Source organism: Phocoena sinus, chromosome 21 (assembly GCF_008692025.1).
Source record: "Phocoena sinus isolate mPhoSin1 chromosome 21, mPhoSin1.pri, whole genome shotgun sequence".
Classification (NCBI taxonomy): domain Eukaryota; kingdom Metazoa; phylum Chordata; class Mammalia; order Artiodactyla; family Phocoenidae; genus Phocoena; species Phocoena sinus.
In genome coordinates, this window is record NC_045783.1 from 30041494 (window position 1) to 30065388 (window position 23895).

The 23895-nt window shown below is 39.6% G+C and overlaps 1 protein-coding gene and 1 pseudogene across 3 annotated transcripts in view; one reads left to right on the forward strand and one right to left on the reverse strand.

Annotated features, from left to right (window-relative positions):
• BAG4 (BAG cochaperone 4) overlaps positions 1-23895 on the forward strand; it is a 28584-nt gene that overhangs the window by 618 nt on the left and 4071 nt on the right. For 2 of the 3 annotated variants that reach the window (XM_032618281.1, XM_032618283.1), the window contains exon 2: positions 16150-16257. The exons of the other annotated variant lie outside the window; for it this stretch is intronic. In XM_032618281.1, the coding sequence (XP_032474172.1) occupies positions 16150-16257 (108 nt within the window). The remainder of the gene's footprint in view (positions 1-16149; positions 16258-23895) is intronic. 3 annotated transcript variants of the gene reach the window in all.
• On the reverse strand, positions 19601-21202 carry LOC116746875 (annotated as a pseudogene).

The window sequence follows — 23895 nt, forward strand, 5'->3', positions numbered from 1 at the left end:
GGCCCGGCTCTTGCTTTTCGAGTCCTAACAATTTTTCCTGCGTGGCTCGTCAGGTCGGCTCTCCCCGAGGAGAGAGGTGGCTGCAGCCTCCTCCGTCACTCAGCAACCCCTCCCGCCGGGAAGGAACGTGAGGGAAGGAGAGGGAACTGGGCATTTAGCCCTTTGCCCCTAAAGCTTTGCCCCGCATTGGATCACGGATAATCAGTGTAGGAAAGCACCTTTACTTGGATTGTTTTATTTCATCTTTACGGTGACTGCAACTAAGTGTCATCACAGCGTTCCTATTTTACGGTGAAAGAACTGCTGGCTGTGAAAGGTTAACTCACTCAGTATATTCGGACCTCTAACATTTTATTCTGTGTCGTCGTGCCAGAAATATATTTCTGTTTTGTTAATGCAATATTCTTCGTAGAGAATTATCGTTATACGGTGGGGGCATACGTCTCCTTTGCTTCAGGAATTATAACATCCTCTTTGGTTGAAAATGTGATAATGAAATTTCTAAACATTGCTGGTGGGAATGTAAAATGATTCAATGGTTTTGGCAGTTGCTCAAAACGTTAAGCATACTGCTAGGATATTACTCAGCAAGTCTGCTCCTAGGTATACACCCAAGAGAACTGAAAACACGTCCACATGAAAACTGGCACACGCATGTTCATAGCAGCGTTATTCATCATAGCCAAAAAGGGAAGTATCCCAAATGCTCATCAACTGAAGAACTGATAAAATATGGTATATACTCAGCAAGTCTGCTCCTAGGTATACACCCAAGAGAACTGAAAACACGTCCACATTAAAAACTGGCACACACATGTTCATAGCAGCGTTATTCATCATAGCCAAAAAGGGAAATATCCCAAATGCTCATCAACTGAAGAACTGATAAAATATGGTATATTCATACAATGAAATTATTTAGCCATAGAAGGGAATGAAGTACTGAGACATTCTACAAATGGATGCACCTTGAAAATATGCTACATGAACGAAGACAGTCACAAAGACCAAATATTGTATGATTCCATTTATGTGAAATGTCCAGAATAGGCAAATCTGTAGAGACAAAGATGTGTCATTGCCAGGGGCTGGGGGCCTGGGGACATTGGGGAAGATAGGGAAGATGAAAATATTCTGGAATTAGTGATGATGATTGCACAACTCTGAATATACTAAAGACCATTGAATTGTACTCTTTAAAAGGGTGGGTTTTGTGGTATATCTTTAAAAATTATATGAGTAAAAACATGTAGTGAGAGGTTAATTGTGAAGAAAGGTCCATAATTTCTGTCTAAATGTAGAATAAGTAGCCGTGGGACTTCAGCCCCATGACAGAGTAGAAAGATGAAATGCTTAGCGTATAGGTAGGCAAACTAGACCGAGGCTCACTTGAAGGGAAAGAGGAAGGACTGCTGAACTGACGACTGCCCGGGCTTGCTATGTTATCAAAACAAAAGTGTGTTTTCAGGTTAAGGTTAGAGAAGTTAAGATCTTAACATTGTGCAGGGAGTTGTCAGGTATTGGTGGAGTACAGGTGTGCACACAGGGTGGGTGATGGTGCTGGAGGGATTGGGCTTAAAGCTGGAATGTGTAATGGGCATTTGTAAACCATTTCAAGAGTCTGTCTTTCAGGGTGATGTTTCTGAAACTTGAAAAGTGTTGGATGATAGGTTTTTTTACATTTTAAATATTTATTTATTTATTTATTTGGCTGCATCGGGTCTTAGTTGCAGCACATGGGATCTTTAGTTGCGGCATGGGGGATCTCATTCCCTGACAAGGGATCGAAATCCGGCCCCCTGCATCGGGAGCGCAGAGTCTTAGCCACTGGACCACCAGGGAAGTCCCTGGATGATAATTTCTTATGCAGCAATAGGAAACTAATAAAAAAGATAAACATGTTGTCACACTTGTTGCAAATTTTTTTTCTAAATTCGTTGTTTATCTTTTGACTTTATTGTGGTTTTTGCCATGTAAATTTTACATATTTATATAATCAAACATGTCAGACTTAAAAAAAAAGGTATAGCAGCCTTTTAAAACCTTACTCTTGGAACTCCCTGGTGGTCCAGGGCTAAGACTCCACGCTCCCAGTGCAGGGGCCCGGGTTCAATCCCTGGTCAGGGAACTAGATCCCATGTGCTGCAACCAAAAGATCCCACATGCTGCAGCTAAGACCTGGCACATCCAAATAAATAAATATTAAAAAAAATAAAATAAAACCTTACTCCTTAAAAAGTGTGGGCTGTGGACCAGAAGCTTCAGTGTCACTTGGGGTTTTGTTAGAAATGCTCCAGACTTACTGCTACTGCAGTTTAATGAGATCCTTAGGTGATTCATATGCACGTTCATGTTTGAGAAGCATTGCTCGGCAGAATTGAATGTATTGAGATGATGTTGCACTGAACCACTACAAAGGCTTGACTTTATATTAACCTACTTAAATATTGCAGGGGAAAAAACGGAGAACCTCTCCCTGTGTTCTTTCTTTTCTTACCTTGTTAGCTATACTTGCAGCACTGCAGTTTGATTCCTACACTAGCAGCATACGCATCACCTAGGAGCTTGTTGGAAATGCTGTATCTGAGGCTCTGCCCCAGACCTGCCGAATCAGAATGTGCATTTTAACCAGATCCCTGGGGGATTTACGTGTTCCCCCAGAACGAGTCATCTGAGAGTGCTGAGATGCAAGCTGGAAGCTGCAGTTTCTTCTAACCTAAGCTGGGAAGTGATCCACTATCACTTCTGCCGTATACTACTGGTCGTGGAGACCAGCCCCAGTACAGTGTGGGAGGCCACTTCACATGCGTGTGAATGCAGGAGGCAGGGGTCTTTGGGAGCCATCTTGGAGGACAGCTACAGTGGGAGGGTTTGGGGAGACAGCTTAGTTAGGCTCCCAATTAGGTCAGAAAAGAAACAAAAAGGGCATGTGTTTCAACAACGTCTGAATGTAGACAGGTTTATTTTCAACATTTTATTATAAAAATTCTCAAACATCTAGAAAAGTTGAAATTGTATGTGAAAACCAATATATCCACCACCTAGATTCTATGGTTAGCACTTACTATGTTTATCATATGTATCTATCTTATTTTTTGGATGTGTTTCAAAACAAGTTACATAGGGGACTTCCCTGGTGGTGCAGTGGTTAGGAATCCACCTGCCAATGCAGGGGACACGGGTTTGATCCCGGATCCGGGAAGGTTCCACATGCCGCAGAGCAACTAAGCCTGTACACCGCAACTACTGAGCCCACATGCCTAGAGCCCATGCTCTGCAACAAGAGAAGCCACTGCAATGAGAAGCCTGGGCACCACAACGAAAAGTAGCCCCCACTCGCTGCAACTAGAGAAAGCCCGTGTGCAGCAGCGAAGACCCAATACAGCCAAAAATAAATAATAAAATAAAAATAATTGAAAAAAATATTTTAAAAAACCAAGTTACATAGATTCGAAACACATTTTCTTTTTTTTTTAAAAAAAAATTTATTTGGCTGCACCAGGTCTTGGTTGTGGCAGGTGGGCTCCTTAGTTGCAGCTTGCCAGCTCCTTAGTTGCAGCATGTGAGCTCCTTAGTTGTGGCATGCGAACTCTTAGTTGCAGCATGCATGTGGGATCTAGTTCCCTGACCAGAGATTGAACCCTGGCCCCCTGAATTGCGAGTGCAGAGTCTTACCCACTGCGCCACCAGAGAAGTCCCTCAAAAATTTTTCAAAGGTGTGTATCAACTGCAAGTGAGGGTTGCAGGAGAAACAGAAGGTAATTCTGAATTTTTAATATTTCATAGGATTAAAGATTTCATAGGAATGACAAGAGGAACAGGTTTTTATGGGAAGATATGTATGGTTTAGTTTTTTATATATATAAATTTATTTATTTATTTAATTTTTGGCTGCGTTGGGTGTTTGTTGCTGCGCGCAGGCTTTCTCTAGTTGTGGTGAGTGGTGGCTACTCTTCGTTGCGGTGCACAAGCTTCTCATTGCGGTGGCTTCTCTTGTTGCGGAGCACGGGCTCTAGGCACGTGGGCTTCAGTAGTTGTGGCACGTGGGCTCAGTAGTTGTGGCTCACGGGCTCTAGAGCACAGGCTCAGTAATTGTGGCGCAAGGGCTTAGCTGCTCCGCGGCATGTGGGATCTTCCTGGAGCAGGGCTCGAACCCGTGTCTCCTGCATTGACAGGCGGATTCTTAACCACTGCACCACCAGCGAAGCCCTGGTTTAGTTTTGTACCAAAAGAACTAGTGATTGGTTAATAGAGGAGCTTAAAAAAAAATACAAAGACTTGCCAAGTGTTTATGTACTGCCTTTATTTCATTTCTGCTGAAAGCCAGTTAGTGACGGTGGTTACTGAGAGCCAAGCTCTTGATGCAATGTATGTGATTGATTAGAGAGACATCTGTGATTTTCTGTTTTTGTTTTGTGGTTTTTTGATGTCCAATTTTAGAGTCTGTGGTGTTGAGGAGTTGTCTGGGAACAAAACAATAGATATGGGGCTCAGGAGGGAGACAGGGCTTGGAGACAGTGATTTGAGAGTCATCAAATGGAAGCATAAGTGAATTACCAAACCAGGTTATGCTGCCATTGGAGAGCTTTGAGATCTAGGATGGGTGAGAGAGAGAGAGAGGACCCAGAAGACAATGAGCGAGAATACTTGGATAGAAGGAAAATCAGAATGTCATGTGATACAGACCAAGCGAGGCCACAGTTATTTTGCAGGTGAGTGATATGAGAACTGGAGAGAAGCAGTTGGATTGGCAATTAAAGAGGTATCATTGATTTTAGTGGTGGGAGTTTAAAACAGTATTTAAGTAATGAATGGGGGGTTTGGATGGCAAGAGAAGTGGTGTAAACTGTTAGTAAATGAGAAGGTGGTCACTTGACTGGGAACCAGGATTGAGGGAAGAATTTTTAGGATGAGGTGGCTTGAGGATGTTTGTAAGCAGAAATCAACAGTAACAAAATAATAGTGGGGGACTTTAACACCCCACTTAACACCAATAGACAGATCATCCATACAGAAAATAAATAAGGAAACACAAGCTTTGAATGACACAATAGACCAGATAGACTTAATTGATGAGAGTAAGCTAGTAGATTGAGAAAAAAGATGCTAACAAAAGGATGGAATATGGCTTGGGGAGAAGCAGATTAAGAAGTGACGAAGAGCTGAGAAACCCCTTCCACAGCTAGAGGGGGAGAAAGGAAGCTTTGAGTTGTAGGAGAGGGGCATTGGAGGAGTTCCTGGCTCTTGATGTCCTTGTTGATGAAGAAGGAGGCTAGGTCATCTGAGGGTAAAGGAAGTGGGATGGGATACACTGGGAGCTTGATATGGTAAATGTTGAAGCAGGTGCTGGGGGAAAGGAGGCACTGCAGGGAAGCATGGAAGAGACCCAAATGAGGTTAAAGCTGAGAAATTTGTGATGATGGACAGTACAGGAGCATAAAGTGCTTTTTAGTGATTTTGGAATATATCACTATAAAAATAATTTGTAATGTATTTTTCTAATAATTTTTTTTTTTGGTCTAATTCTTACGAAACATATAAACAAACTTGTAAATGGATCTTTGGTAGTACCAGCACTACTGAGATTCCTCTACTGTTAGATTTGCTTGGGCTGGGGTTATTTTTTGGAGGCATGGTGGCAAGTGACTTTGTAAACCATACATCCACTTCTTATGGGACTATATAGCTCTATGATAAACATGAAAGGCGTTGACTCCAGACGTCACCTGAGATATAGGTATTTTTTCTCAAAAGAGAAGAAAGTAAATAAATTTATTATGTTCTTGCATAATTTTAATCAAATTTCCTTTGTCACAAAAACTATAATTCACATTATTCCCACTTGTGAAAACCTTTTATCATATTTGTTTAGTTTACATCATCACCTTTGTTTAGTTTCAGACAGCACATAAAATGTTTGGAGAGACTTTGGCACATGATAAAATTGGCAATTTGGTCTATAGAACAGCTGTCAATTCAGCCAGCTTCCTGTGAAACCAAACGCTATTTCATAGAATTAGTGTCATGTTAGAAGGGCCTTGAGCTGCAGACTTTGATTGTTACTGGGGATATTTTTAGATTTGTTCCATTTTGTCCAAAAGGGGAAAAAAAGCAAAGGCAGTCTTTTTAATTAAGACTTAATAAAATTAATAATTTTTACTGCTTCATTGAGGACATTCTTTTTTTCATATAAAAATTATGATATATTTACATATTGTAAATTTTACCATTTTTAAGGTGTAGTTCTGTGAGTTTTGACAAACGCATATGGTTATGTAACCAGTACCACAATCAAGGTATAAATATTTATCCATCTTTTAAAAAAAGGACTCCTAGGATAAGGTGGAAGATTTAATTTTTATTCATCTCTAAACCCCATTAAAATTACAGAAAGGGAACTGTGTTTCTTACTGTTTTTAAAAGTATTTTATGAACTTATTTGCATAATATATATGTATGTATGTGTACACATAGATATATTCAGTATTTTGAATGTGTCTCAATCAGTTGCTGTCATTCTTTTATTGCTTAAATGATCCCATATGATGCCAATGGGAGCCCCCTCTTCTTGGCTTCTAAGTCCTTTTGGCATGACCCATTGATTTTTGACAGCTTCTTTGATTTCTGGTACAAGATATGCCAGGCTTATTGTATAGTCTGGCCCAGATGTTATAATCAGCCATTCTTTTAAGAAACCTTGTTTTTGTTTTGTTTTGTTTTTTAATTGGAGAATTTTATTTAGAAGCTGTATATGTCAGGATCCAGGCAGGAAAACAGAACCTACACTAGTTCTTTTAAAAGAGAGAATTTGATTTAGGAAATTAGTTAAGTGGGTATTGGAGATCTGAAAAGGTAAAAAGAGAAAATGTAACACAGAAGATAGTTACTGCAGGAAACAGCCTCAATTCCTGGGGCTGGGGAATAAAGAGAAGAGGTTGGGGGTATGAGAACCTGGAAACTTGGAAGAATGGCCTGGTATAGCTGGCACCGAGGAGACACTGCCGAGCTGGTGCTGGTACCTGTGAGGGAGTTCTCGGGAAACCAGGAGTCTGCAGACTCTGCTGACTGACGCTGCCCTCAGGTTGAAGGGCTTTGCTGGGCTGGCACTGGCAGGAATGGGAAGCAGGCGAGCAAACAGGAGGGAGCAAGTCCATTCTCCCCTCCTCTAACCTAGTGCCCCCTATTGGCAGAACCAAATAGTAAGCAAGTGGCAAAGAGAAATGTTTGCAGACTCCTGATCCTGCATCTCAGAGCCAGTTACAGAATGCTGTGTTTGGAGCTGAGGGCCAGTAGCTTAATAACTGGTACAGAAGTTACATTTGGGTGCTAGGTATACTGATTGCTGTTGTGTTGTCATTGCTTCTAGACCTTTTCAATGGACAGAGTTATATAAAATAAGTATTTAAAAAAATTTTGTTGGAGTGAAGTTGATTTACAATGTTGTGAATAAGTATTAATATTTTAAAATAGAAAAATAAATAAGTTCATATTTGTGTTAATTCAAATTTAATGTCATAGATTATTTTTACTTCTTAGATTGTATTTATTACTTTTGTATGGAAAATTTTGGTTCCTAACAATATTAAGGTAATTACAAATACTTGTACAATCCTACAATAATATATAAAATAAGTTCAAAATAATGCCAGGTTGCAGCTCTGGCATGACAGCATGAGGAGCTCTGTGGGCTCAGTCCTCAGTGAAACTGGTGAAAAATATTTTTAAAAAACAACCAAATTAAAGTCTCTGGAAATGGTCTTAAGGAATTTAGCAAATGAGGAAATATTTATTTTAGAAAATTTACTAGAACTCGGTAAGAACAGTGAGATTCTGTGCCATCCTCCACCTCTCCCACCCCCCAACCCCCAGCTCAGTGAGAGAGAAACTCCATTAGCCTGGAGCGGCAAATAAAACAAAGTTTCTTCGCTCCCCAGGTCCCAGTCCTCCTGGGTGGGCAGCACATCGACATTGCTCATCTTGCCCCCAGCTACTACTGCAGAGGCCACGTTCTGGGCAAGTGTGGCCAATAGTGGTGGATCCTACCCATGCCCTGTCCCTACCTGTGGAATGGAGGCTTTACCTTGGGTAGGGCACTGCTGAGAACACTGGGGCTCTGCTCACCCTTACCCTGGCTTGTAAGGCAAGCTGGGAAGGTCTAAGGCTACTGCCCTTTCCCCCTAGATGCTCAGCTTTTAAAGCAGGGGTGTCTCTCAGAGAAGCACACCATGTCCCCAGCCCAACTGCGGAGTGTAGCTCAGACATTTTATCTGGAGGCAGACGCAGGCTGTAAAACCGGTAGCTCCTAATCTTTTCCCAAAGGAACTGACTTTATTTGCATCAGAATATGGAGAAGCTGAAGCCAAAGGATGTTCTCAAAAACTGTGGAGAGTGTTGTGAAAGGCATTTGGGAGATCAGTAGGTTCACTGCAGATACAGACCAGGCTGCAGGCCAGCCAGTTTGCTGGAGAGAACTAGGGAAAGAGATCGCTGGGAGGGGCCCTCTGAGGTCAGAACACATCTCAAACACTGACTTTGGGAGGTGTCCCTTCCAAGGAACCCAGATTTGATTGGATCAGTTTGTAGAGCAATTTATGTCCCAAGTAAACAGTAAAGAAATTAGCTGGAAATTTGTGGAGCTTTAACAGCTAGGTGTGGTCGAGGAAAGATCGACATATATATACATCTGTGTAATACATATATTTATATATACTCATTAAAGAAATTAAAAAGCTGCATTAGAAAATATTCACTTAATGCAGAAGCAGTAAAGGAAGAATAGAGGAACAAAACCAAACATGAGATATAGAAAACAGAAAAATAAAATGGCAGATGTAAATCCAACTATATCAATAATAACATCAAGTGTGAATAGATTAAACAATCCAATCAAAGACAGAGACTGTCAGACTGGATCGAAAAAAAGAAGATGCAACTATATGCTGTGTGAGATAATGGGAAAAAATATATATATATAGGTCTCTGCCCCAGGTTCCTGGTGTAGAGCTCCTGAAACCCTTGTAAATTCCTAAGTCATAAGAGCACTAGGAACATCTTTTGTTCTAGTATTTGGTGTCTGAACCTGGTTCCTGACACAGGGCTCCTATATCCACTGGAGTTTCCTGGGTGGCAGGAGTGTCTTTTATACTAATGAGGCAACTCTCGGTGTTTTCATGGATGGCTCCTGGATAGGGCTGGTCACCAGAAAGACCAACTCATGATTAGAAGCTTGGAATTTTCAGCCTCATTCCCCATTCTTTAGAGACTGGAGAGGGGTTGATCATGCCTACATGAGGAAGCCTCCATAAAAATCCCAAAAGAATGGGGTTCAGAGAGCTTCCAGATTGGTGAACACATTCACATATTGGGAGGGTGACACAGTTAACTCCAAACGGACAGAAGCTCTTCTGCTCAGGACCCTCCCAGACTTGCCCTATGTATCTATTCATCTGCCTGTTCATCTGTATCCTTTATCATATCGTTTAATAAATTGGTAAACTTAAGTATTTCCCTGAGGTCTTTGAGCTGTACTAGCAAATAAATCCAAGAGGGAGGAGATCATGGGAACCTCCAATCTGTAGCCAAGTCAGACATAATTTGTGGGTAACCTGAGGACCTACTACTTGCAATTGGCATCTGAAGTAAGGGGTGGGTAGTCTCATGGGACTGAGCCCCTAACCGGTGGAATCTGGTGCTATCTCCAGATAGAAAGTGTCAGAATTAAGTTGAATTGTGGAACACCCAGCTGGTGTTGCAGAATTGCTTGGTGTGGGGGAAACCGCCGCCACATCTGGTATCAGAAGTGTTCTGAGTGTGGTAACAGTGTGAGGATAAAGGAGAAACGTAAGAGTAGGAGGTTTTTCCTTCTCAGCTGTCTACAGGAGACATACTTCAGATTTAAAGACACAAATGGCTTGAAAGTAAAAAGATGGAAAAAGAAATATCATGCAGACTGTAGCTATAGGAAAGCTGGAGTGGCTATGCTAATATCAGACAAAATAAACTTTAAAACAAAAAATATTACTAGGGGGCTTCCCTGGTGGCGCAGTGGTTGAGAGTCCGCCTGCCGATGCAGGGGACACGGGTTCGTGCCCCGGTCCGGGAAGATCCCACATGCCGCGGAGCAGCTGGGCCCGTGAGCCATGGCCGCTGAGCCTGCACGTCCGGAGCCTGTGCTCCACAACGGGAGAGGCCACAACAGTGAGAGGCCCACGTACAGCAAAAAAAAAAAAAAAAAAAAACCAAAAAAAACCATATATATATATATATATATATATATATATTACTAGGGATAAAGAGGGACATGATGAAAAGGTCAGTCCATCAGGAAGATATAACAATTATAAATATGTATGTACCTAACAACAAAATACACAAAGGAAAAGCTTACTGAAATAAAAGGAGAAATAGACAATTCAATAATCGAGACTTCAGTACCCCACTTTCAGTAATGGATGGAACAACTAGACATAAGATCAACAAGGAAATAGAAGATGTAAACAACACCGTAAACCAACTAGACCTACCAGACATCTATAGAACACTCCATTCATCAACAGAATATACATTCTTCTCAAGTGCACATGGAACATTCTGCAGGATAAACCATATACTAGCCATAAAACAAATATTAATAAATATAAAAGGATAGAAATATACAGAGTATGTTCTCCAACTATAATGTAATGAAATTAGAAGTTAATAGCCAGAAAAACTTTGGGCAACTCATAAATATGTCAAAATTAAATAAAACAGTCCTAAAAAAACCAGCAAGTCGAGGAATAAATCAAAAGGGAAATAAAAAAATACTTTGAGATGAATGAAAATGAAGACATAACATACCAAAACTTACGAGATGCAGCTAGAGTAGTAGTGCTTAGAGAAAAATTTATAGTCATAAGTGCCAGTATTAAGAAAGAAGAATGATCTCAAATCAAGAACCTAATCTTCCATCTCAAGTCACTGGAAAAAATGAGCCAACCAAACCTAAAGCAAGCAGGAGGAAGAAAATAATGAAAATAAGAGTGGAAATGAGTTAATAGAGAATAGAAAAACCATAGATGAAATCATTTCAACTAAAGGCTGGTTCTTTGAAAAGATCAACAAAATTGATGAACCTTTAGCTAGATTGAACCAGAAAAAAAGAGAGAAGACTCAGATTACTAGAATCAGAAATGAAAGAGGGGACATTACTACTGATCTTACAGAAATAAAAAAGGATTATAATGGAAAATTATGACTAATTGTATGCCAGTAAATTAGGTACCTTAGATGAAGTGGACAATTCCTAGAAAGATACAAACTACCAAAACTAACTCAAGAAGAAATAGGAAATCTGAATGGATCTATCAAATATTTAAAGAACTGACACCTATTCTTCACAAACTCTTCTAAAAAAACAGAAGAGGAGAGAATACTTCTAAACTCATTCTGTGAAGCCATTATTACCCTGAGAGGAAAACTAGGCAAAGACATCACAAGAAAAGAAAATACAGACCAATATCTCTTATGAATATGGATGTGCAAAAATCCACAAAAAAACCCTAGTGAACTGAATCCAGCAATGTATAAAAAGAATTATGTACCATGACCTAATAGGATTTATTCCAGGAATGCACGGTTGGTTTAATATCTGAAAATCAATTAATGTAATACACCATATCATTCAAATAAAAAACAAAACCCCTATGATTACCTCAGTAGATGTGGAAAAAGCATTTGACAAAATCCAAAACGTTTTCATGATAAAAACACTTTAGGAATTCAAGGAAATTTCCTCAACCTGATAAAAGACATCTGTGAAACACCCACAGCCAACCTCATATTTAATGATGAAAGACTGGATGCTTTCCCTTAAGATCAGGAACAAGACAAGGACACCTGCTCTTGCCACTTCTATTCAGTATTATACTGAAGGTTCTAGCAAGGGCAACCAGGCAAGAAAAAAATTAAAAGGCATACATAACCTATATGTCTACATGGAATAGAATTGAGAGTGTCTATGGTCAGCTGATATTTTAAAAATTTATTTATTTTACTTATATTTATTTTTGGCTGCATTGGGTCTTCGTTGCTGTGCGTGGGCTTTCTCTAGTTGTGGTGCATGGGGGGCTACTCTTCATTGCGGTGCGTGGGCTTCTTATTGCGGTGGTTTCTTTTGTTGCGGAGCACGGGCTCTAGGCATATGGGCTTCAGTTGTTGTGGCTCACGGACTCTAGACCACAGGCTCAGTACTTGTGGCACACGGGCTTAGTTGCTCCATGGCTTGTGAGATCTTCCCGGACCAGGGCTCAAACCCGTGTCTCCTGCATTGGCAGGCAGATTCTTAACCACTGCACCACCAGGGAAGCCCATCAATTGGTTTTTGACAAGGATGCTAAGACCATTCAATGGAGGGAAAAGTCTATGGCACAACATATGGTACCATGACGACTGGATAGCCACATACAAAGAATAAAGTTGGACCCTTATACCATATGTAAAAATTAACTCAAGGGACTTCCCTGGTGGTCCAGTTGTTAAGAATCCATCTTGCAATGCAGTGGACGCCAGTTCGATCCCTGGTCAGGGAACTAAGATCCAACATGCTGTGGGGCAGCTGAGCCTGCGTGCCACAACTAGAGAGCCCAAGTGCCACAACTACAGAGCCCATGCACTCTGGAGCCCACAACTAGAGAGGAGTCTGTGCGCCACAACTAGAGAGAAGCCCACGCACCACAACGAGGAGCTGGCGTACCACAGGGAAAGACCTCACGTGCCGCAGCTAAGACTCGATGCAGCCAAAAAATAAATAATATTTAAAAAATTAACTCAAAATAGGTCATAGACCTAAATGTAAGAACTAAAACTGTAAAACTCTTAGAAGAAAACATAGGGATAAATCTTCATTTCTTTGGATTTGGCAATGGTTTCCTAGATAAGACGCCAAAAGCACAACCAGCAGAATAAAAAATAGACAAATTGGACTTCGTCAAAATTAAGAACTTTTATAATTCAAGGGACACGATCAAGAAAAGAAAAGGAAGAAAATGCTTGCAAATCAGATATCAGAAAAGGGACTTGTATCTAGAATATATAAAGAGCCCTTAAGACTGAACAACAAAAATATAAATAACCCAATTTAAAAATGGGCAAAACATCTGAATAGACAGTTCTCTAAAGAAGGTGTGCAAATGGCCAATGAGCACATGAAGAAATGCTCAACATCACTGGTCCTCAGGGAACTGCAGATAAAAATCACAGTGAGATATGACTTCACACACACTAGGATGACTATAAAAACAAGCAAAACCACAGAAAAATACAGGTATTGGTGAGGAGATGGAGAAATTAGAACCCTTATACTTAGCTGATGGGAATATAAAATGGTGCAGCTTCTTTGGAAAACAAATGCCAGTTTTTAAAATTGTTAGAGTTAACTGTATGACCCAGCAATTCCGCTTCTAGGTATATAGCCAAGAGAACTGAAAACATATGTCCACATAAAATGTTATTTATGAATGTTTATAGCATCATTATTCATAATAGCCAAAAAGTGGCAACAATCCAAATGCCCAGAATGGATAAGCAAAATGTGATATTTGTATACAATGGAATATTTTTTGGCTACAAAAAGGAATGAAGCTCTGATACATGCTACAACATAGCTGACCCTCAAAAACATGCTAAGTGAAAGAAGCCAGTTACCAGATATCACATATTATATGGTTCCATTTATATGAAATACCCAGAGTAGGCAAATCTATAGAGATAGAAAGTAGATTAGTGGTGGTGTAGTGCTGTGGGAATGGCAGATAGGAGGGTATAACTAAAGGGAACAGTGTTTCTTTTTCAGGTTTTGAAATGTTCTAAAATTGGTTGTGGTGATGATCACACATGTCTCTATGGATATACTAAAAATCATTGACTTCGACAACTTAAAATGAGCGAATTGTATGGTAGTGAATTATATCTCAATAAAGCTGTTAATACAAATAATAATATCAATGTTATGACTAACAGTTCCCTAATGGATGCAGTTTAGGTTTCTTCGCAGTTCATCTGGTCTTTAGAATATATTCCACTAAGTGTGTACAAAGTAAGATGATTCAAAAGTCATTAGAAATAATTCTTTTTTCTGTATGGTTATGTTACCAATTTGATGTTTAGTTATCTCATCAGTTGATTTTTCCTGTAGTAGAAAACAACTCCAAGAGTTGCGGCTTACAACAATGAATATTTATTTCTTGCTTTTGTTCTGTGATGTCGCTGCAGGGGCTCATCTCCAGGTTCTGGGTTGGGTTCAAGTTTGTTCATGTGTTTTGTTCTTTCTGGGACTCAGGCTGAAATGACAGCTCCTATATGGGATATGCTAGCCCATGGTGGAGGGCAGGAGTGCAAATGGGTTCCTAGAATGTGCATTAATTCCTAAATCCTTTGTTTAAAACTGGCATGCTGTCACTTAGCCATATTTGTTTGTTTTGCATACAAGTTTAAATTACATTTTAAAAATATGTGAATTTATACCTGTTCTTCCAATTCAATTCATATTAAGTATAATATGAGATAAAGTTATCAGTTGAAAAATGAGGGGGTAGGATAAGAGGATACTGGAGATTTGAGGGGACAAGAAGGTGAAATAGTTGTTCTGTGAGTGGGATGAACATGCTGAGGAAGTGTGGTGTAGTTGCTAGGCAGTGCTGAGTGTCTGCTTGTGTGAAACCAGAGAGCTTGTGTTTCTCTGCACCAATATTTAGGTGAAGTACAGATGTGGAACCAGTGGATAATTGGGTTTAAACTGGGTTAGGTTTTGCACGTGAGAACATCCGAGGGAAAGAGTGGTAAGGGATTTAAGGTGTTGAGAAGCTGAGTAAGGAAGGAGTGAGGATAAGGTGGGTGGAGAGGTAGTAAAAATGTGTGGGGTACTTCGGAAGATCAGTAGAAAAGGACAGAAACCAAGGAAGTTCTGGGGATTTAGGTGTTAGTTCACCACTGCTGGAGTGAGTCAGCTTCAACTCTGGTCTTTTCACCTCTTTAATTAAGATTCAGATTCTTGGTAGAGAGAAATCAATTAATTAGTCAAATACCACTTAACCGGGGGAAGCAGGGGGATTAGTCAGGGGAATTTGCCTGATTGAGAAATTTGGTTGTTAGGATCTGAAGTTGCTAGTTTCTATATTGCTCTAGTTGCTGTATTATGTAAGGGAGATGTTACTTGCCCAGCTTGTATAATGTCATGTGGAATAATTGCATGCTTTGAAAACAAAGTATTATGAAACTGGTAAGTAGTGCAGTTAAGCTCAGATGGTGATAATTAAATTCTCAGAGACTACAACTGCCAGTGAATTTCTTTGTGAAACCATATTTGAAGATTTGAATATCCTCTTTAAGCTTAAAATTAAACTATAAAGCTCAGAGCAAAATAACTCAACTTATGGGATGACAAATGTATATATTAAAACAGCCTGAAAAGTTTTGAGTTGATCTAGTTTCTTATCAGAGTGTATTGGCTTATTGAAAATGATGACACTAACTTTTTGAGGTAAAATGAAAGCTGCAGAGATTAATGCCATAGCTAGATTTTCTCCTTGGAGTGGTAATTATTCTACGTAATTCCTGATCCCGAGTTAGTTGTGGGCTGCCAGCAGAAACCTTAGCCATAGCAGAAAGTACAGGAATATGAAAAAACTAGGGTGTGGCCAGGCAAAGAAGTTGAGTATTGAAGGTGTATGCATTTTAAGTAAAGTTTAGTATTAAAATATTACTTCAAGTTTCAAAGTTGTTGAGATAGGTAAGTATTATACTACTCTTCTTAACAATGGCAAAGAACTACAATTGTGCTGCACTAATTAAATTAATTAGTGATGGCTTAGTGATTGGAGAGGGATAAAGGAATTGAATGTCTCTGGTTTTGCTAATTAACTTGACACAGTAGACAAATCATTTGTTATAATTGTCATAATGCACAAGAATAGTTAATATTTGCTTTGTTCTAGGGCAAGTGATTGACCATGTATCTGCATCAATTTTAATAATGAGTGATTTTAGAGTGGGGTTCCATTGCTTTTTGTCTATTGCCTATTTTTTTTCGATACTTATACCTGCCTCTATCAACTTTTCAGAATGATGTAAGGATGTTAGTAAAAGTGAATCTATTTTCCTTTTTGTCCTTAGGAGCAGCCACCATATCCTAGCTACAATTCCAACTATTGGAATTCTCCTGCCCGACCTCGGGCTCCTTACCCAAGTACTTATCCTGTAAGACCGGAAATGCAAGGCCAGGTAGGGTCTAAAATTGACAGACTTTCTGAATTTTTCTTAATGAATCGATTTATTTTCAGAACCTGTGGAGATTTCATAGTGAAGGTGTGTGGGCTTTTGTTATATAATGCACTCTATCTTAATCATTTTAATGTTTTTAGCTCAGAGATAAGGAAATATCTAGGCAGATACTACCTATAGCAAAGGTAGCTTGATGCATGATAGATTATTTCTCAGGACCTGGAAACAACAAACGCAAAATGTACTTATTTCTAAAAATTTGACCTTTTATGGAGCTATAATTGACATATAACATTATATTAGTTTCAGGTGTACAGTGTAAAGGTTCAATATTTGTATACTTTCCAAAATGATCACCACAGAAGTCTAGTTAACATCTGTCACCATACAGTTGCAAAGTTTTGTTTTCTTGTGATGAAAACTTTTAAGATATACTCTCTTAGTAATTTTCAAACATTACAGTACAATATGTTAACTATAGTTACCAGGCTGTACATTACATCCTATGATTTACTTATTTTATAGCTGGAAATTTGTACCTTTTGACCCTCTTTACCCGTTCCTGCACCCCAGCCCACTGCTCCACCTCTGGCAACCACCAGTCTGTTTTCTGTATCTATGAGTTGGTTTTTTTTAGATTCCACATATAAATGAGATCTTATGGTATTTGTCTGTGTCTGACATTTCATTTAGCATAATGCCCTCAAGGTCCATCCATGTTGTCCCAATGGCAAGATTTCCTTCTCTTTTATGGTTGAATAATACTCCATTGTGTGTGTGTGTATATATATATATATATATATATATATATATATATATATATATACACATATATCACATTATCTTCATCCATTCATCCAGCGATGGACACTTAGGGTGTTTCCATGTCTTGGCTGTTGTAAAATAGTGCCGCAGTGAACATGGGGTGCAGATATCTTTTCGAGTTAGTGTTTTTGTTTCCCGTGAATATATTCCCAGAAGTGGAATTGCTGGATCATATGAAAATTCTGTTTTTAATTTTTTGAGGCACCTCCATACTGTTTTTCACAGTAGCTGTACCAGTTTCCATTCCCATCAACAGTACACAAGGGTTTCCTTTTCTCAACATTCTCATCCAATACTTATTTCTTGTCTTTTTGAGAATAGCCATTCTAACCGGTGTGAGGTCGTATGTCATTGTGGTTTTGATTTGCACTTCCTGATGATTAGTGATGTTGAGTACCTTTTCATGTACCCGTTGGCCATCTTGTATGTCTTTGGAAAAATGTCTATTCAGATCCGCTGCCCATTTTTTAAATCAGATTGTTTGATTTTTTTGCTATTGAGTTGTATGAGTTCTTTATATATTAACTCCTTACCTTATCAGATATATGATTTGCAGGTATTTTCTTCCATTCAGTAGGTTGCCTTTCTTTCTTTTTTTTATTTTTTAAATTTACTTATTTAATAAATTTTTTTTTGGCTGCGTTGGGTCTTCGTTGCTGGCTGCGGACTTTCTCTACTTGCGGTGAGCGAGGGCTACTCTTCGTTGCAGTGTGTGGGCTACTCTTCATTGCAGTGTGCAGGCTTCTCATTGCTGTGGCTTCTCTAGGCGCGTGGGCTCAGTAGTTGTGGCTCACGGGCTCTAGAGCACAGGCTCGGTAGTTGTGGCGCACGGGCTTAGTTGCTCTGTGGCATGTGGGATCTTCCCAGACCAGGGCTCGAACACGTGTCCCCTGAATTGGCAGGTGGATTCTTAACCATTGCACCACCAGGGAAGCCCTGCCTTTCCTTTTGTTGATGGTTTCCTTTGCTGTGTAGAAGCTTTTTAGTTTGATGTAATCCCACTTTTTAATTTTGCTTTTGTTTTGTTGCCTTTGCTTTTGTTGTTAAAAATTTTGACTTCTTATGACAAATATTAAATTTAAAATATTTCAAGCATTCTGAAAGAGTATAGAAAATATGTACATCTTTTTTTATCTAGCTCCTAGCTTTGTCAGTTTTTAAGTTTCAGATTTTTAAAAAGAAGTAAAATAAATACAGTTGAAGCCCCATATAATACTTCTTTCCATTTCTTAAAGTTATATTGTCTCATATGTGTTTTTATGCTTTTACTACTTGTATATGCATTTGTATAGTATTATTTAACATGATTTTAAACTTGATATAAGTGGTTTCATACTAGCATTCTCCTGCAACTTGCTTTTCTTTAACTCAACATTGTTTTTCTCTTTTCTATTGTACAACATATGAGACGAGCATTTCCCTCATGTATGGAATTGGTGGGTTTGGATACGTACATCTTTATTTAATATAGCCAAATTACTTTTCACAGTGGTTGCCAATGAGGAAATGAACTTTTCAATTTCAGCACAAAAGGCAGCTGGGATTTTCATTGAGATTGCATATAGATCAATTTGGAGAGTAGCAGGTATTACTTTTACAGTTAATGTAAGAGGAAGACAGAACCCAAAGTCATGAGTCACAGTTTTTCTCAGCAATGTTAATTTGTCTGATTTCATCAGTTGTTCCTATTGATAAAGATTATTTTTGGGGACTTCCCTGGTGGTGCAGTGGTTAAGAATCCGTCTGCCAATGCAGGGACACGGGTTCGAGCCCTGGTCTGGGAAGATCCCACATGCTGCAGAGCAACTAAGCCCGTGTGCCACAACTACTGAGCCTGCGCTCTAGAGCCCGTGAGCCACAACTACTGAGCCCACGCGCCACAACTACTGAAGCCCACGCTCCTAGAGCCCATGCTCCGCAACGATAGAAGCCACCGCAATGAGAAGCCCACGCCCTACAACGAAGAGTAGCCCCTGCTTGCCTCAACTAGAAAAAAGCCCGCACGCAGCAACGAAGACCCAACACAGCCAAAAAAAAAAAGGGAGTCAACATATTTTTTTTAAAAAAGATTATTTTTGGAGATGACATTTCTCCCCCTTAGATAAAGGCATTTATTACATGTGTATATTACATATATTCAAGAAAGATTCACTTTTAATTTAGTGATGACTTTTTGAAAGCAACAGCAATAATCTGAGAGAGCTTTTAGATACAAAAATTGTTGGATTCTGGGCTTCCCTGGTGGCGCAGTGGTTGAGAGTCCGCCTGCCGATGCAGGGGACACGGGTTCGTGCCCTGGTCCGGGAAGATCCCACATGCCGCAGAGTGACAGGGCCCGTGAGCCATGGCCACTGAGCCTGCGCGTCCGGAGCCTGTGCTCCGCAACGGGAGAGGCCACAATAGTGAGAGGCCCGCATACCGCAAAAAAAAAAAAAAAATTGGATTCTAAACCCAAAGGTGTCTAGACATATGCTTGTATGGGATTGGCACACGTGTATTTTCTGGTGAAGCATCACATGGGGATTATACATTTATCTTCTGACCAAAACAGACTCCTGTAGTGGTATGTAGATATGACTGGTTTCCTTTTTTAAAAATTGAATGGTTTCCCTCCTTTGCCTTCTATCTGCCGCCTCATGTTAGCTTTGCCACATGATCAGTCTTCTCTTATAAACCGGGAGTGCGTAATTTCATGCACTTTCCCCCGGTAATGTGGAATTTATATCCGTTTCTTCAGAATTGATGAATGTTGGGAGGGCCCCTGAGCAGTCCCCAAAGCTGATTAGCCTGTTGTGTTCAGGTGCAGTCTATGTGCTACGCAGGAACAGGGGACAGTCTTTGAAATACAGCTTTCCTCATTTTCAGCTAATAGTAAGGATTGTTGAGGAGCATGTCGGACGGTCTGTGGAGCAGGTTTAGGCAGTATGAAGTAAACCAGCTCAGGACAGAAGATTTGGGCTCACCAGACTGTTGATGAAATTCATGAGGTATTTTCTGAGTTCTTCAAACTAAGATTGCTTCTTGTTTGCTTTTAACGCCTTCATTTGTATCAAGGACTGTCTTCTGAAGCCCCAGTAGTATTTTCTTTCTCTTTGGCCTCTGTATCAGGGCTTTGAAGCTGGGCCAAGAACTCCTTTATTTTCTTTGCTATGCTGCCAGGCTACTCTTCAGAAGACTTAAAAACTTTGAACAGTTCTGAACTAAGATCATAAGCTCATCCTTAGTCAACGTCTGTAGCAACTGCAAGGCTAACATATGTTCTTCCGACGCTGATCGTTTGTAAACATGCATGTTGTAGCTCTGATCCATTGACCCAGTGGGTACTTGGGAAAAGCATGATAAATACACAGCTTCTCTAGTGATGATTGTGGTGGGGTGTTTTTGTTTAAAATCCTCTCATTGGTCATGAATGCAACTTGTTTTTCTAAAGCTTCTTTTCCACGTATCTAAAGGATGAAAGACGGATGTTTTCACATTGATTTTCTGATAAAGAAGCTAATTCTCTTGGGTTCTGGGAGATCACACCACAGAACACTGAGTGCCTGGGAATAGAAATGCTCTAAGAAACAAAACTGAAGTCCTCTTATAATGTTCTGAATTGAGAAATCATGATACAAAAGGACTTTCATCAGAACCTATAACACCTTTTCATTTAACTTAAAGGGGACCTGGGTTGTAAAATACAGCTTATTAAGTACTGTGGTTTGGAGCTCCTATGAGACAAAAATTGGAATAGTTCTATAAGGAGAGATACTGCATGAGGAAGTAACCAGTGGATGATAATAGATTTGGCAATTCCAGAAACGAGTATTAGTAGAAACTCAAGTTGATGTCGACTGCTGATAATTATGAAGTCTTGGAGTACTTTTGTGGTGAAGCCTTCCATGTTTTTCAAGATAAGCACAGCAGGAAGAATTGTGGTGTTGCTAATGGAAAAAAAGGTTTTTTTCCCACTTGGATTGGGTCTGTGTGCTGTTTGATATTCATGTATCAAATGGAAAGGGAATCCGTTGAACAAGTATATCACTTTCTGAGTGAGAGACCTGATCAGTTTTCTCCTCTTTGGATTCTACATCTATAAACAGTCCGTCAATTGTAAAACCAACTTTTGGAAGAAGTGTTACCTCCTGAATAATCTTTAGCTTTTGCAATGAGACATCATATGATGTGACATGATTTTGACTTTTAAATGCTAAGTCATATTTACATTTACCCCTAGAACAAGAGCAGCACTTGGGATGTTTTTTGAGTTTTAAGAACTCCAGTCTCTTGATTTCTTCTGGAATCCAGAATGAGACTTCTACAGAAATTCAGTGACTATCAAAGATTTTGTTTAATTCTTCTTGCAGTTGCTCAGTTTCAGATTTTCTGTTGCCATGTCAGCTGACAAGTTTCAAATCACAGCTTGCTGTCCTTAGATACAAGTTTCCCTTCATGAAAGTAGTCTACTTGGACATAGATGGAAGTAGCTATGGTCCAAGCAGCCCACCAGTTTCTAGACATACTTGGGATTTCATGACTTTTTTTTTTTTTTTGGCTGCACCTCACTGCATGCTGGATCTTACTTCCCCGACCAGGGATCGAACCCATCATGACATTTTTTTTTTTTTTTTTTTTTGCGGTACACGGGCCTCTCACTGTTGTGGCCTCTCCCATTGCGGAGCATAGGCTCCGGACGCACAGGCTCAGCGGCCATGGCTCACGGGCCCAGCCACTCCGCGGCATGTGGGATCTTCCCAGACCGGGGCACGAACCTGTGTCTCCTGCATTGGCAGGCGGACTCTTGACCACTGCGCCACCAAGGAAGCCCAACCCATCATGACATTTTTAATAGCATATTTTTTTTTACTATAAAATACAACTTTATTACTAAACATTTGGGAGATAAAAGGGAGAAAAAAGACTAATTCTGTCATCCTAATATATCCATATTTTGGTAACTTTGTTTTCAGCCTTTCCCCTATCATATTTACACAGCTTTACATTTGTCTTTTAATATGACAACTCATTTTACATATGCCTTTTAATATGACTTTTCATTTATCGTATGTACTTTACATGTTATAGGGTGAAATAACAGAAACTTTCTTTTAATAGTAAGAAAATTTTCAAACATAATCCAAAGTAACAAGAATAGTGCAATAATCTCCCATGTACCCATTACTCAGCTTCAACAGGTATCAATACATGGCCATCATGTTTCACTTATATATCCTTAGAGTATTTTGAAGCAAATTCCAGACATCATGTTATGTCTTTTGTAAATACTTAAGCATGTATCTTTAAGATATAAGGAAGTTTTAAAGATATTACCGCAATGCCATTATTAAAACTTAAAGGGAAAAACCCCCCAATAATTCTTTGATATCATTAGATGTCTGGTCAGTTCTAACAGTGAGTTTTTTAAAATTAATTAATTAATTTTATTATTTCTTTTTTTGGCTGCGTTGGGTCTTCGTTGCTGTGCACGGGCTTTCTCTAGTTGTGGTGAGTGCAGGCTACTCTTCGTTAAGATGCGTGGGCTTCTCTTGTTGAGGAGCACAGGCTCTAGGCACGCGGGCTTCAGTAGTTGTGGCACGATGGCTCAGTAGTTGTGGCTCGCGGGCTCTAGAGGGCAGGCTCTGTAGTTGTGGTGCAAGCGCTTAGTTGCTCCGCGGCACGTGAGATCTTCCTGGACCAGGGCTCACACCCGTGTCCCCTGCATTGGCAGGCGGATTCTTAACCACTGCGCCACCAGGGAAGTCCCTAACAGTGAGTTTTTAAGACAGAATAAAATTTCCTCAATGAATAACCCATAGTCTACTTAATCATTCCATCAGTACAGGACGGTTAGGTTCTTTATAATTCTGCGTGATGGTGAATCATGCTGTGATGAACAAATTCATGCCTATAATTTTTTCTCTAGTTGAATAATTTCCTTAGGAAGGATTTCTAGAATTTGAATAACAGTACAAAAAGTCGCATGATTTTTTTTTAATCTTAAGTCTTCAGCTGTGTATGTTGCATAAGGGATTGTTTGGTCAGGCACAGCTGCCCGTAGGCAGAAGACTTGATTAGCCTCACAGTGGCTGCTCAAGGAATGCCTGGCTGGATTTTCCCTCACCCCTGTCCCTGCACGGAATTCTTTGGCCGTGTGGTGATAGTAGCCTGTCTTTTATCCTCTTGCTATAAAACTGTGGCTAAGAATTTATTTTCCACAGAATTATGCCCTCCTTCCCACTTCAATCTACCCCTCTTTTTGTTGTGGTAGATTTGGCATCAAATTTAAATTTCATTTTCTTCAGTCATTAACAACTGTAGAAGATATCAGGATTCTTTTTTTTTTAATTGAGGTATAATTGACATATAATGTTAGTTTCAGATGTACAGCATAATGATTCGATATTTGTATACACTGTGAAATGATCACCATGATAAGTCTAGTTAATATCACAAGATTCTTATTCTTCTACCTAAAATGGGAAAGATTGTCTAGTTTTAGAAGGATGAGTCCAGGAAAACTTGATTCTGTTTTTACCATTTTAACAAGGTAAAGTAGAAATTAATAGAAAACGCTAAGGTAATCGTTTAGAGTTTAGCTTTAATCTTGTTTGGATTACTAAACTGAGGATTCTGGGTGTCAGTGATAGTCTGGGTAGGTGACGTAGAACTGCAGTAAGCAGTATATGAGGAATTTGTCTGCTGTTATCATTTGGGGAAGCAGAGTAGGATAGTATCAATACAAAGCACATGGGCTTGGAGTCAGATCTGGGTTCGTTTCCTGACCTTGCCACATTAATACTAACGACAATTTGTATTATAAAAATTGCAAAT